Consider the following 14,017-nt stretch of genomic DNA (forward strand, 5'->3'; position numbering starts at 1 on the left):
GTGTGAATGGTTTTGTCCATATACATAATATGTCTATGGTTTTGGCAAGCACGCTGGCGATAAGCGCGCGCGATATTCGTCCCGGTGTGTACAGGCCTTTACAGTACATGCTGAAAATCTCACTTTCGCTTACACTGTTAACATTCAGCATTGAAAATCTAGATGACATGATCATAATATTTGCAGGTAAATCTGGTTATAAAGTATAGTTTAGTGTTTGAGACCTTTAGCTTTATCAAATAAGTTTCATTTTCCTCATTTAATACTTTCTAACATCCTTTCCCATGTCCTCACACAATCTATGAGAAATTCTGATAAAATGTCCAAAAAACAAAAGTTATTCTTGTCTTTTTTTTTTCTTTTCTTTTTGTCTGAGCAGACTTTGGGCTGTTGTCATAAAATGTATGTATCACTCTTCACCTGATGTCATGTGACAGGCGTCCTGAGATGTTGGAAGGATAAGAATGTCATTAGCATGATGCCAGAATGTATTTACCTCTCAGCGTGACCCATGTTGCTTCTGATAGCTACATGACTTTCAAAACCTCTGCTCTTATTCTACTCTCCATGTGTATTATATAACAGGTTAAACCATTTCATCACATTCGCAGTAGTTTTACCTGTGAGAATAAACCTGCAGAGTTTGGGAATGATATTCCAAATTGAAATAACAGGCATGTTAAAGAAAAAATATGTATTTTGCGTGTAAGCTCTGGACGGTACACTCAAGTTCCCTTCAAATCCCATGATGCTCTTTTCTCTTAGCCATGGCGTCCGCCGTTTGGCTCTTAATAGGGCATGGTCTGAATCTCATAAGTTGGCCTGGATGACACTGCTAATAATACGCTGACTCTATAAATCCCGATGTAATGTGCCATCGGCGGGCGCTGACATCTCTCCACCGCACCGCTTACCGCTCAAGTGTGATTTGTGTGCCTGCTCTAATTGTATTAGTGTAAAATCAATTAAAGCTATCAGCAGAACTATTTCCCATCTGTGGCTGCTCCATGTGAGTTAATGCACAGAATGTAGCTCTGATGTTTTTTTCAGTCAGATTTTATTATCATGCTTGATTTTATTTTATTATTTTTGTAGTTTTTGGTTGTTGTCTTTCACTACATCTGTCTCTCTCTCTTTCTATTGCAGGATTCCCAGCTTGTGACCTCAGGATATAATGGAAGTAAGGAACATCTTACTTCTACATGTCACATTTTACCTCATGCTAAATTCATTGTCAAACAGTACTGGCAACAAAAAAAAAGCAATAAACCTCAGATTTCCAATAACATGGAATGCTGTGTTATCATGTGCCATATTCCTGGTATTTGAACGCGTGCAGTCAAACCTGATTGCTCATATTTCTATGCACTTCTTTTCACAGAACGCTGCAATGTTCCTGGTAACAAGCCTGCAACCAAGTCGGTACCACAGAAGTCGTGAGTATTCATTTGATGAATTATTTGAGGGTGGAGAAAGAGAGAGATAGAGATAGAATATGTTCATAGTCTTTGCTTTGTTCCCCTGTAAAACATTTCCCAGTGAAACACGTCTGGCCAATTCCCAGCTGAGGGGGAAACAAACATTGCAAATGGTGGTCATTCTAGGGCTGTAATCTCCCAGTCGATTAGTCGATTATTAGTCGATACGTTCTGGCTCGACCAAAATTCTGATTTTTTTGCCGCGTTAATTTAATTAGTTTTGCCGTGTTCATTTAATCAGTTTTGCCGCGTTCATTTCATCAGGTGGAAAGCACTAATTGCTAATGGGGGTGTTTTCAGAGATCTTCTGTTTCACAGGTAACAGTCTGTCTTCAGAACACCCCCCTTGTTTTCACTTCTTTTGGATTAGCCCAACCCACTGGAGAAGAGAGACAGATTGAAGTAGGCTACTTTGCAGTATATTATTTATTTAATTGTGAGAGCGTTTTCCTAGTCAGTCCTCTTCTACCATGTCATCAAAGACATCGGCAGTGTGGCAGAATTTTTTTAAAAATAGAAAATGGGAAAAAAGTAGAATGCAAATTTTGCAAGCAACAGTTTGCATATCACAGCTCGACGACAAACATTTCATATCACCTAAAAACGGTAAGCTAACTTGTCTGCGTTAGGTTGTTCCGTCTGTTTTGAGTTGCCCCGTCCCTTTTATTATTGTGCAAACTGCACATTTATTTCTAGTATTATTTATTGGATTTGGGCACTTTATTATTTTATTTATTATTTGGAGCCTAATGCGCGATGCGCTGTGCCCACTGTTTGTATTAGTTTTGAGCCTATGTTTTATTTTTTAATTATGCACTTTATTTCGTTTCTGCTCTTGATCTGGCTTGTTTAATAAATATTCCTTTTTTATTAAAGTGGACGTGCCTTTTGTGTTTAAGAGTAAAAGCTTTTCGTTAAAATAGTCTATTCGTGTCTCAGCCGCGAAGCTGAGCTGAGCTCCATTGTTCGAGCTGCACAGAGTGGCTGAAATTATAGTGTCTGTCAGTTATTATAATACATATGAAAAAAACAATTGTCTAAATTATGTTGCATATTCCTCAAAAGTTCTTGTGATGATATCACTAGTTGACAACATAGTACTATATTTTCGGAAATCATAGGGTGCGTCTCAATCAGCTCCCTAGCTCAGTAGTCAGGGCACTTATCAGGGAGTCAGCCCATTGACTTATGTCCTGATCAGTGCCCTGACTACTGAACTAGGGAGCTGATTGAGACGCACCCATAGGCTATGAAATTGCGCAGGTGCACGTGACGCTACGCTGTCAGAGCCAACAGACTCGTGTGTTAGACTCATTTCAGTGCAAAATAATCAGGTCAAAAACGATTTAATATACTGCAAATAGCCTACTAGTTTTTTATGTTTATTTTTAATTCATTTAGGCAGACAACAAGGCTACCAAGTACTGCGCACAGTGCGCAGCTAATTAATTTAACGTTTTTTTTCCTAACGTATTTTTAGTCGAAAATTTGAGGACTTCAGTCGACCGAGATTTTCTTTGGTTGATTACAGCCCTAGGTCCTTCTCTTTAACCCTCTCCTAGATGTATTTAATGACACCTTATTCAATCAGTCTGTGATATGCCATTGACTGAAGAGGACACAAATTATATACTACTAAGCATACTGTCGTGCAATATAATTGTTGCCTCATTTTGTTCAGGCTTCTAAAGTGGAACATTATGCATTGCATTGTTTATGTGCATAGAAAGACAAATCTGGTGTTCATGCTGTAAAATCGTAGCGATTAAAGCCCGAGATACATTGCACGATTTTCGGCTGTCCCTCCCAGACGGAAGATTGCCATCATGAAACATAAAAATAACAAAATAAGAAATGAATAACAAAAAAGTATTAGACCTTAGTGGTGTCAAAATCTGTTCAAAGGCAGGTTTCTAAACAGTTATGACAAAGTCAAACAAATGAAAGTGTGTGTGTGTTGGTTTGAAGAGGCAGCGATGGGGTGATACTGCAAACAATAGCTGGAGGAATGCTGCATTGTTTACTCGTGGAAGCCACTTAAAGGCTGCCGTTATCTGCTGATCTGGCCCCAGTCTCTGATATGTCATTTTCTCTTCATTCCAGAGACCCAGAGCAAGCCTTGAGCACTGCTCTTCATGTTTACTGCATGCCGCTCGCATATCTCACTGTCTTCTTACACTGCTCCATTATTCCTTTGCTTCTGCTCAAAATCACCCCGCTTGTATTCCTCTCAATTATGTGCCAGATATTTGAAAGGTCTTAAATGATTTAACCAGTCCAAATGTTTAGGGATGCAGCCCTCAGGGCAAGGACATTTCTGTCAATACTGGCTTTGTCCTCGAGAGCTGAGTGCATGAACTTAGCCTGAATGTTTGGATTGTTGTGAAGACAGAAATGAATATCAGGGAATATCGCGTTGACATACTGTATATGTTACATGATATCAAGCAGCCTTTGAATGTCAAGCGGGGACAACGAATGCGAGGACCGGTTTGTCGTCTATACACCATGCTTGAATTGAACACAAGCATGAATGAGATTACATTGATTTCATTGACACAATTTAATTGGATCCACTTATGATGCACAAGTGAGCTTTATAATACCCTGAAAAAAACAATGTCTTGACTAGATGTAACATTTTCATAAGTGTTGTTAACTCACATAACCTCAGGCAGTAAAATGCACTCTACCATACCGATACCTCAAGACTAACATGGAGGATTCAGATATGCCATCTTATAAACCTTTAGCACTTGAATCTCTCCCACTTGTGCCACAATCATCCATTAGGTGGATAGTACAGAGGCTTTAATTTGAAGTTTACCGTGGTGAGGAGTCGTAAAACGGCACTTTTCCTCGTCAGATCGGCCATTTTGTAACCTCCTTGCGAGTGGCGGTGATCAGTGGTGTAATTTACTCAGAGCCTGATATTAGTCACACTCAACTGGCGCTTTTCCCACCGTCTGTGAGAGCACACCAGAGAATATGGGCCAGTGTCAAACACAGACGGGGCCGCAAGCCAAGGATAGCCTCTACTGGTAGATTAGATATTCTCAGGGATGTCGCTTCGCTGGCACGTTCTGCCTGAGGATATTATTATGGTGTTACATACCATTATGTTGACTGGAATTTTGTATTTATAAATGTCTGTGTGTTTTATTTGACCAGCACCTTCACTTAAAGTGCCCTATTATGTTATTTTAAAGGCTCCTCATTTTGTTTTCGTCTCCTACAACAGGTTTACATGCATCAAATGTCAAAAAACTATTTTGGTTTCTCATAATATACATTACACATCACCACATTTTTCAATGATTCTCGTACGACTTGTCTGAAGATTCAGTCTCTCTAATCCCCTCCTTTCTGTGAGCTACTCTGCTCTGATTGGTCAGATGGCGCAGTCTGTTGTGATTGGTCTACCGTGTACAGTGTGTGTTTCAGAAGCTAAATGAAACACCCATTACCATAACTGAACGTCAGCTCTGTCCGGAGGCTTCCTAAAGCTCAGTGATTCACTGTAAAGACAGTAACGATGATGTTGATTTCACCATATCAATCCCAGCACGAGTCCGAATCGAGGAGGAAACATTGGAAGAACTTCTTATTCAACCCGAATCTTGAGCAGGACGTTTCTCAGTGATGCTACTCAGTTTTAGATACATTGTGAGATGTTTCAACAGTAATCCCTCACCATCAGCATTATGTCCATCAACAAACCCATGTGTATTTTTCGGATTTATTGTGATGCACATGCGGGAACTGCATCAATAACAGCGCATACATTAGCCGAGCATTAACGTATATGACTGATGTAACAAACGTTTGTAAAACAAATCTTGCTCCATTCTTTATCTTTACTCAAAGTAGTAACGACAGACAATCTGCATTAAAGGGTAACTTAATTTAGCATTAAGCTTTGTATTTAAACTGGGTCATTTATGCAGTAGAAATGTGAAATTATTTTTGAATTTGGTGCCTTCTGGACTGAGAAAATACAGAAAATGAATTTTTGTCTCATGTGGATGAAAGACAACAAATCCCAGAATGCACTTGCTTCGCTGCCCTACGAGGCCACTCCGTACACCGTCGTTTTGATCTTCATAGTAATACAATCATTTTGTTCAGTTAGAGAATAAACACTACAATTAAAAACTGAACGTGTCTTTTCAACAAAGTGTGAGTGAGCCGAACGAAAGTCCCGGCACAGACGCAGCAGTGTCAGATTTCCTCAGCAGTGTCAGATTTCCTTCATCACGAAGAGCTGAGGTAACGTTAAGCGCCAGTCTGGCACGTTTTCAGATCGCATATGGAAGCTAAACTATCACAGGAATTCATTGAAAAGTTGAAACACTCACTTTACTCTGCACCGCGCAGCGTTATGATGATTCTCCGTGCGGCCGTCTTTGTCTTACATTCTGTGAGTGAGATCTCTCCCATATGGGCGGGTTGATAACATGCGGAACAGCTCCATCTAGTGGCTGTAGTTTTAGCCTCTGGCCAAAAAATCCTCAGATGACGCAAAATGACGATATTTCCGTCATCTGAGGAATTTTTCCAGAAATAAAATGCATAATTATCTCGTCTCAGGGAGATATGAGGGGGGAAAGTACCATAATTTGAATATTAGGGGTGTAACGGTACACGTATTCGTATTGAACCGTTTCGGTACAAGGCTCTCGGTTCGGTGCACGCGTGTACCGAACGGTTATGAATGCAATCTTTAACAGTTAACAGTCGGCTTGTTTAAAGCGCGGAACACACTTCAATCCTAGTTCCCACACGAACATATTGAGTATTCAGTCCATTTTATCACGAAATTCAAACGATAAATGCATTTTAATGCTCTTTAATGTTACGTGACTGATAGACGCGTATCAGTTTAACTTCAAGCGGCAGCTCGTGCCGTGCGAGTGAACGCGTCGCGATCAGGAAGAGAATAAATATAAATTAATATCTTGTTGAGGATACATTACAACTTACTGAAACGTATCATATGTTGTGTAATCACTCCATCGGTGATTCAACCGCGGAAAGACAATAAAACAGCTGGTAAACAATGACGTGTAGAATCACGTTTACCTCAGAAGTCAGTGTCCACAGCTGTTAGCTCACTAACGTTAGAGAAATTAACTCTTTCACTGAATACATGCACTATATTAGCCTATATATTCATTATATTAGCCTATATATATTCATTATATATTCTACTTAGCCTGTTAGTGATGTCTTGTTTATTTAATGTATGTTTAAATAAACCTGTCATTAAAATTACAGCCACTAAATGATTATATTTCAACAAAAAATTGGAGAAAAAATTAAAATAATTCGATTCAGAAGTTACTGCAAAAACTGCCTTATGTGAAGCTTATGAGTGTTGATTAATTTATCTAAAAATAAATAGCAACTGAATTTAGGCTAATAGTTTGGGCTCTGTTGTTAATCTTTAATAGCAATATGTAAGTAAGGGCTCCCTATATAGTTTACAGCATTATCTTTAAGAAACTTTTAGTTATAACTGAATTAATTTAAGGACAGACACAATTTTTTTTCATTAAACCACTGTTGAATAAAAATTAATAAAAAGCAATTTTGTAAAACTGCTGTACCGAATCCGTACCGAACCGTGACTTCAAAACCGAGGTACGTACCGAACCGTCAGTTTTGTGTATCGTTACACCCCTATTGAATATACTACCGGGTTTCTACTGATACAAAGCCTAATGCTAAATCACTGAAGTTACCCTTTAATAGACACAGTTTTAGGTAAGAGTGGCCCACAGCTGATAAGCAGAACTATTTCAGTAAGACAGTAATAACATGAGTTAGCCAGTTACCGGAGAACAATATAAAACACAAAACTATGTATTTTGAACACCTGGTAGAAAATACATACTTCAATAATTATTCATACTTACAGGTTGTGATTCTGAGAAGGAAGTTGGTCCAAATAAACTGGTACTGACCCTATCTTTAATGGATAATCGTTTAGTAAATCCCATTTAGATCTCACAGAGATTTGAGAAGTAAACCTCAAAAGGTTATCCTGCTGTTGTATTGTTGTGGTAATTTTAACCTCGAAAAACACAAACCAGCAACAGTGTTTGAGGGTCAAAGTAGACGTTGTTCGCAGGCAGCGAACAAGGCTATAAATCTATAGGTGGGCATTATGCAAATGTGTTACACTGTTACGTATATAAGTTACAGAAGTACGGCTGGAATTACTGAAGACTCGTTTCGGCAGTTCAGAATCTATTCTTTTTTTGGGGAAACTAACTTTGTTTATCAAGCACTTTGATGTTAAAAAATTGCAGACCTTTTGTATTCACAAACAGCTATTGCACACTGCATGAATGGGAATATTTGAAAAGCATAATAGGGGCACTTTAAGGCAAGACTCTTTCAGGAAAAAAACATTATTGCATTATTTTTTCAGGCAATTTTGAGATTGTAGGCTATTTTTGCTTCAGTAACATGACTTATTGTGGAAAGAAAACATTAAAAAAAAATTAAAAAAATGTCCATTTCAGTAGCACCAAACTGTCCAGTTGTATTCCTATCTATATTCTGAAGGTTTTTTGCATAGGGGGTTGCAATTTAGTTCACCCAAAAATGAAAATAATGTAATTTATTACTCACCCTTATGCCGTTCCTCACCGTTCATCTTCGGAACACAAATTAAAATATTTTTGTTGAAATCTGAAGGCTCAGTGAGGCCTCCATAGGCAGCAATGAAATTGGCAAAAAAAAAACTTCTGGAAATGTATGCAAATTAGTACATATCTAATTAGATACGCAATTACATCTTTAAACATTACATATAAGAAAACTTTTATCTTACTTTACTGTCATTGGTCAACTGGGAAAAGTATGTAAATATCTGCTAGTTTTATTTTTTCTACCCTATTCACCTGTATTGTCTTCATGTCCAGTGAAGTGTTGTGCAACAAATATGATCTGCATCTAGCACAGGTGGGTAGAGTATCCAAAAACTGTACTCAAGTAAAAGTACAAGTACTTATAGAAATATTTACTCAAAGGTAACAATCTTAATAGTTACTTGAGTATGAGTAAAAAGTATCCTATGAAAAAACTACTCAAGTAGTTAGTTACTAGTTATTATATATATATATATATATATATATATATATATATATATATATATATATATATATATATATATATATATATATATATATATATATACACAACAATACAATAGCATGCTATTATTTAAATATATATTTTATTTAAATCATTATATTATTAAATGTATGCATTTGGCAGCTGCTGACTTACATTGCATTAAAGGTACACATTTTACATTTTTGTCAGTTCTTGCTTTTCCTGGGAATCGAACTCATGACCTTGCCGTTCCTAGCACCACGCTCTACTGTTTGAGCTACAGGAAAGCCTAATTATTACCATAATTTGATTTATTTGCAACAAACACAAAAGAGACAAAGCATTTCTGGCATCTGTAGCCCGAATTTCATTCCATGTACTTTACTTTGTATAATTATAACGTTTACAGCCACATTTGAAAGAAGTAAGAGAGACAACTCTTCACATGTGCTCGCACTCATAACCGCTACTGAACATCTGAACACAAACAATGATCAAATGCACATTGACAGACCCTCTTTCGTCTGTTCTCCAAAATGTAATCAAATGTGTATTTCTGCAGGCACGTGTAAACTGGTTAACTGTGTCTAAGCAAAGGCGTTTGTTTCCAAGATGATCAGGTCCCGCTGCGCAATACGGCGTGTGATAATTTCATACTCTGTGAACAACGGTAGCTTATTTAATGTATAAATTAAGATATACTGTATGTCCAAAAAACGGTTAAAGAAATGCTACGTACCTTTTAGTGGTGTAATCGTGGCTAAATTCTCTGGTTGTAAAATGTATTAGCTGTGTGAATTGGAATCGAATCTATAGGCCTACCTGTGGAATCACAGACAGCACACGCAGTTCAACTAATAAACATCTTCATCACTGGCAAACAATAGGATGCATTTGCAGATTTAATTTTAATTGGTTGACTGCCACTTCGTCCAATGCTCCGAGTGGGAAACCGCTTCAGAAGATTGAACTGAACTGAACAAATCATTCAAACTGATTTGCGAACCTATACAAATCAGTACTATAAACTATAGTAACGAGAGGAACGTCGCCCAACATAAATACAAATTTCCCCAACTCAAGTAGATGTAACAAAGTAAATGTACTTCGTTTCTACCCACCTCTGGTATCTAGAGATAGCATTTTCATCCATAGCTCTTTGTCACACAGTACACAAAAACCTGTCTGATTAAACTCACACATTATACAGCATTCATCTCACATGAAGTCAACTCAGGGAGTCATCAAACTGTAATTGATTAGGCTTAATTAGTCATCAGAAGGAAGGGCATAGGAGAGTGGTAAGTGCTCTCTTCTTGATGGAAATGGTTGCGGATGGTCTTCAGCTTTGGTTTCTAATGATGCCAAAATGCTCTAAACTGCTTCAACCTCAAAGTCAGACAGCCTCAAATCTGCAGAGAGATCAAACAGCACTGTGGCAAGCATTCTTAGACAAAGAAGAGGACGAGCTCTGTGTAAACCTTTCTATATATGAGAAAATCACTTGTGAAATCTCATTAATGTTTGGGTTAAAAAAAATTCTGTTCCGTCTTGTATTGAGCAGGAACGCATTAAATTGACCAAAAATGTGAAAAGTAAACACATTCACAACGTTAACAAATATTTCAATTTCAAATAAATGCTGTTCTTTTGAACTCTTTCAAAAATTCCTGCAAAATTGTATCCCAGTTTTCAGAAAAAACATTAAGCCTAACTGTTTTCAACATTGATAATGATAATAAATGTTTATTGAGCAGCAAATCAGCATATTATAATTATTTCTAAAGGATCATGTGATACTGAAGACTCGAGTAATGATGTTGGATATTTAACTTTGCATCACAGGAATAAATTACATTTTAAAATACAGAAACTTAGAAAACTATTTTAAATTGTAATAATACTTCGCAATATTACTGTTTTTACTGTATTTACTTGATCAAATAAATGCAGCCTTCATGAGCAAAAGAGACTTTGGCATCAGAAAAATTATATAATAATAATAATAATAATAATAATATATATAATTAATATAATATAGTATAACAACATAATATAATATAACATAACATAAAATAACATAACATAACATAACATAAAATAACATAAAATAACATAACATAACATAACATAACATAACATAACATAACATAACATAACATAGCATAGGCCTAATTTAATATAATATATCATATAATATAATTAATATAATATAATATAATATAATATAATATAATATAATATAATATAATATAATATAATATAATATAATATAATATTATATAATATAATATAATATAAATCAAACATGTCACAACAGGTCCTCTAAGTTAATACAATCTCAAACATTTTATTTCTTCTTCCAAGACCAAATTATCGGAACAAATTATCTGATTTTCAGATTTGTGTTTTTCACAAAAGCATCTGATACATAGTCAAAATTAAAATGAAACCTGCTGAGCTAATTGTGAATGAATAATTAATGCACTCAATCTAATTGAAATGTGTAAGAACTACTTTTGAGCAATACACTGTTGGATGGCCACATGCGTTATTATTGATGATGTGACATATAGTTAACTGGATTGAACAAAGCACCATAAGACACATTTTTTTTTTCCTCTCCATATAAAACACTCCTGATGTCTTCATGTCCAAGCAGACATTTGAATTCACAGCATGCAAGGACTTTCTTTTATCCCTTTTAGACAGCACTTCTGAAAGACTATGACATTCCCTCAGCGGTGAAGATAAACACAGACAACAGAATCCCTGCTCTTGAGGAGAAAAGAGAGGGAACCCAGACGCGAGGTGGGGGAGGTGCTTTTTCATCACAAACATTAACATAGACTCTTGATGTGACACTCCAGTCAGCTCAGAATCGGAGTCGGAAGTGGCTGCGGGCCAAGGTAAATAACCCTCTGGACAGAGCGAGACAGAACAGGGGAGGTTGTGTGAGGATGAATGGGACAGGCTGGAGATAGAAACAGCCCTCTGAAGCAGCCACTCGTCCATCAGGGGCTCCTTAATCAAAGTTTTCCTATAGGGTGGAGGACAGGAGGAGAGGGGTGATGCCTTTGCACTTCCCACTGCTATGTGTGCTTTTCCACTCCCGACGTGTTTTTTTTTTGTTGTTGCCTGTTTCATCTCAGTGTGTTTCATTCAGTGTTTGCAGTCCAACAGTGAAGACTGTTTCTTCGGCAGCCAAGATGACAGTCATCTTTTGAATTAATTCTGAGTCATCTGTGTAGTAATTACTATTTTTATTATTATTTGTGTACGCTACTTTTACTTTGGGTGCAGATTTATTTATTTATTTATTTGTTTGTTTGTGTACAAAATTATGGAAAATTGCATTTATTTATGTATTTATTTAAAACTCAATAACATTCATTCATTCATTCATTCATTCATTCATTCATTCATTCATTCATTCATTCATTCATATTGTTTTATTTTTTATTATTCATTCATTCATTTATTTATGTGTGTATTTATTTGTTTGTTTGTTTGTGTACAAAATTATGGAAAATTGCACTTATTTATGTATTTATTTAAAGCTTAATAACATTTATTGATTTATTTATGTATTTATTTATTTGTTTGTTTATTTATTTATTTATTGTGAGGGAAACTGTGTATAATTGCAATTGTTTATTTATTTAAAACGTTTAACATTTATACATTTATTTATGCATTGTTGATAACTATGGAATATTTATTTATTTATTTAAACTCTTTAACATTTATTTATTCATTCATTAATGTATTCACTCATTAATGGGGACAATTATTGAATTCAGTCATTCATTCATTTACTTACTATGTACTTGCCCCTACTGCCTGACAGATATCACTGAAGGTGTCTTGAGAAATATCTGAGTTTTGTAAATGTCAAAAAGAGTCAGGCGTGTAGCTTTTTTAAAACGCTCTTTTAGTCTGTCAGTCATTGTGCATGTTAGGTTTGGTGACATCGGGTCGACTGACATGCCCTTAAACATAAACAGCCTTTACAAAAGTACTATGTCAGCACTCTGATAGTATCAGATGGTAAAACCATGGTACTGGATGTTTACTGGTACTGAATGACTATTATTTCATAGTTTGCATAGTACTCTTAAGTACTTTAAAGAATACTACTGTTGGTCTTATAGACCGTGATATTATCAGGGTGCCTTTGTAAACAATGGTATTCCATGGTACTTTTTGCAAGTGAGAGTTGGCGTGGATGTATGTGGCAGTTGGGTAGCAGTAGCAGCGCTGGAGACCTTCTCTCTTGAGTTGCTTTCGAGATGTGCATAGTGTTGACAGAACTGGAGCGCTGCTGAGTCTCAGGGCAATGCCGGCGTGCTCTCGTCTTCCCAGAAAAAAGAAAAAAAAACACTATGTGTTTATTTACTGCCAAGCAAGTCCAAGTGCATTTTCATGTACTTGCCTGTGATTGAAACTGATTATTTTATAAGACCTGGATTCATTTCCAAAGGGGCTACAGTAACAGCTTTACCAGAAGCAGGGTTTCTCAGGGACCTCAGGAAGTGATGGAAATGTTCTTCTATCAGGCTTTGGAAAGGAACCGCAAATATGCTGGAGCATGTGTAAATGAAGAAATCCCCCTTTTTGTGCTTCACCCTCAGTGCGTTAACAGTTTAGCACTTTAAACAAGGTGCAGCGCTGTAAAGCTAACAGATAGGGGTCATTGTTCGTGTAAGGGGAGAGATTTTTGTTTATTGTTCTATTAAGAGCTATACTGCCCTCAAACTCAATATAAAATCCTGTCATAAACTTACATTTATTGCCCTCTGTTAGCAATATTCATACGTATATACTCTTAGCTTTTCTAGATCAAAACCCTGTTCCCTGTTCACCTCTGAATATTAATTCCAGCATGTCAATGTTGACATGTAGTACAAGGGTGACAGTCGCCCACCCTGTCATTACCCACACACACGATTCCTCTCAAGAGTGCTTCCCCTCCTCCCCCCACATCTGGTCGCCTGGCAGCTCGCTGGAGAAAAGGCTTCTATTGTGGAGCTGTCAAAGCGCTAAGCTAAGTGGGCTAAGGGAAAGCTCTCCTTAACAAAGGAGCCTGTCACCATCAAATAACAACAAGAAGAGAGAACCCAGAGGGACACTCTTAAATGGCAATTTGGCACCTACGGTGGTCGCTATAAAAAAATAACCAGAGCCGCGTCTAATAATAGTAGTTATGGGGCGGGAGAAGGTGTGGGGAAACAGGGGGGAGTGAGGGTTTATTATAGAGGTGTGTGACTCAGTGAAATGGCAAAGTCCGGCCCAGAAGAACTGGATCAGTATACCATCTTTAGGTGATAAGCTGTCCTGGTGAATGGTGTCACGGTGTCGAGAAGAAGGTCAGGGCATGGATTTGTTACAGGCAAACTTCAGCCTGAAAGTGT

General features: G+C 36.9%; 1 protein-coding gene across 1 annotated transcript in view; it reads left to right on the forward strand.

Annotated features, from left to right (window-relative positions):
- Positions 1-14,017, forward strand: part of aff2 (AF4/FMR2 family, member 2) — a gene marked incomplete at its 3' end in the record, with an annotated part of 322,371 nt that overhangs the window by 205,120 nt on the left and 103,234 nt on the right. The window contains exons 6-7 of the mRNA XM_079839776.1: positions 1,147-1,180; positions 1,382-1,436. Of these exons, the coding sequence (XP_079695902.1) occupies positions 1,147-1,180; positions 1,382-1,436 (89 nt within the window). The remainder of the gene's footprint in view (positions 1-1,146; positions 1,181-1,381; positions 1,437-14,017) is intronic.

This window comes from Gobio gobio (genome assembly GCF_949357685.1).
Source record: "Gobio gobio genome assembly, chromosome: 16".
NCBI lineage: Eukaryota > Metazoa > Chordata > Actinopteri > Cypriniformes > Gobionidae > Gobio > Gobio gobio.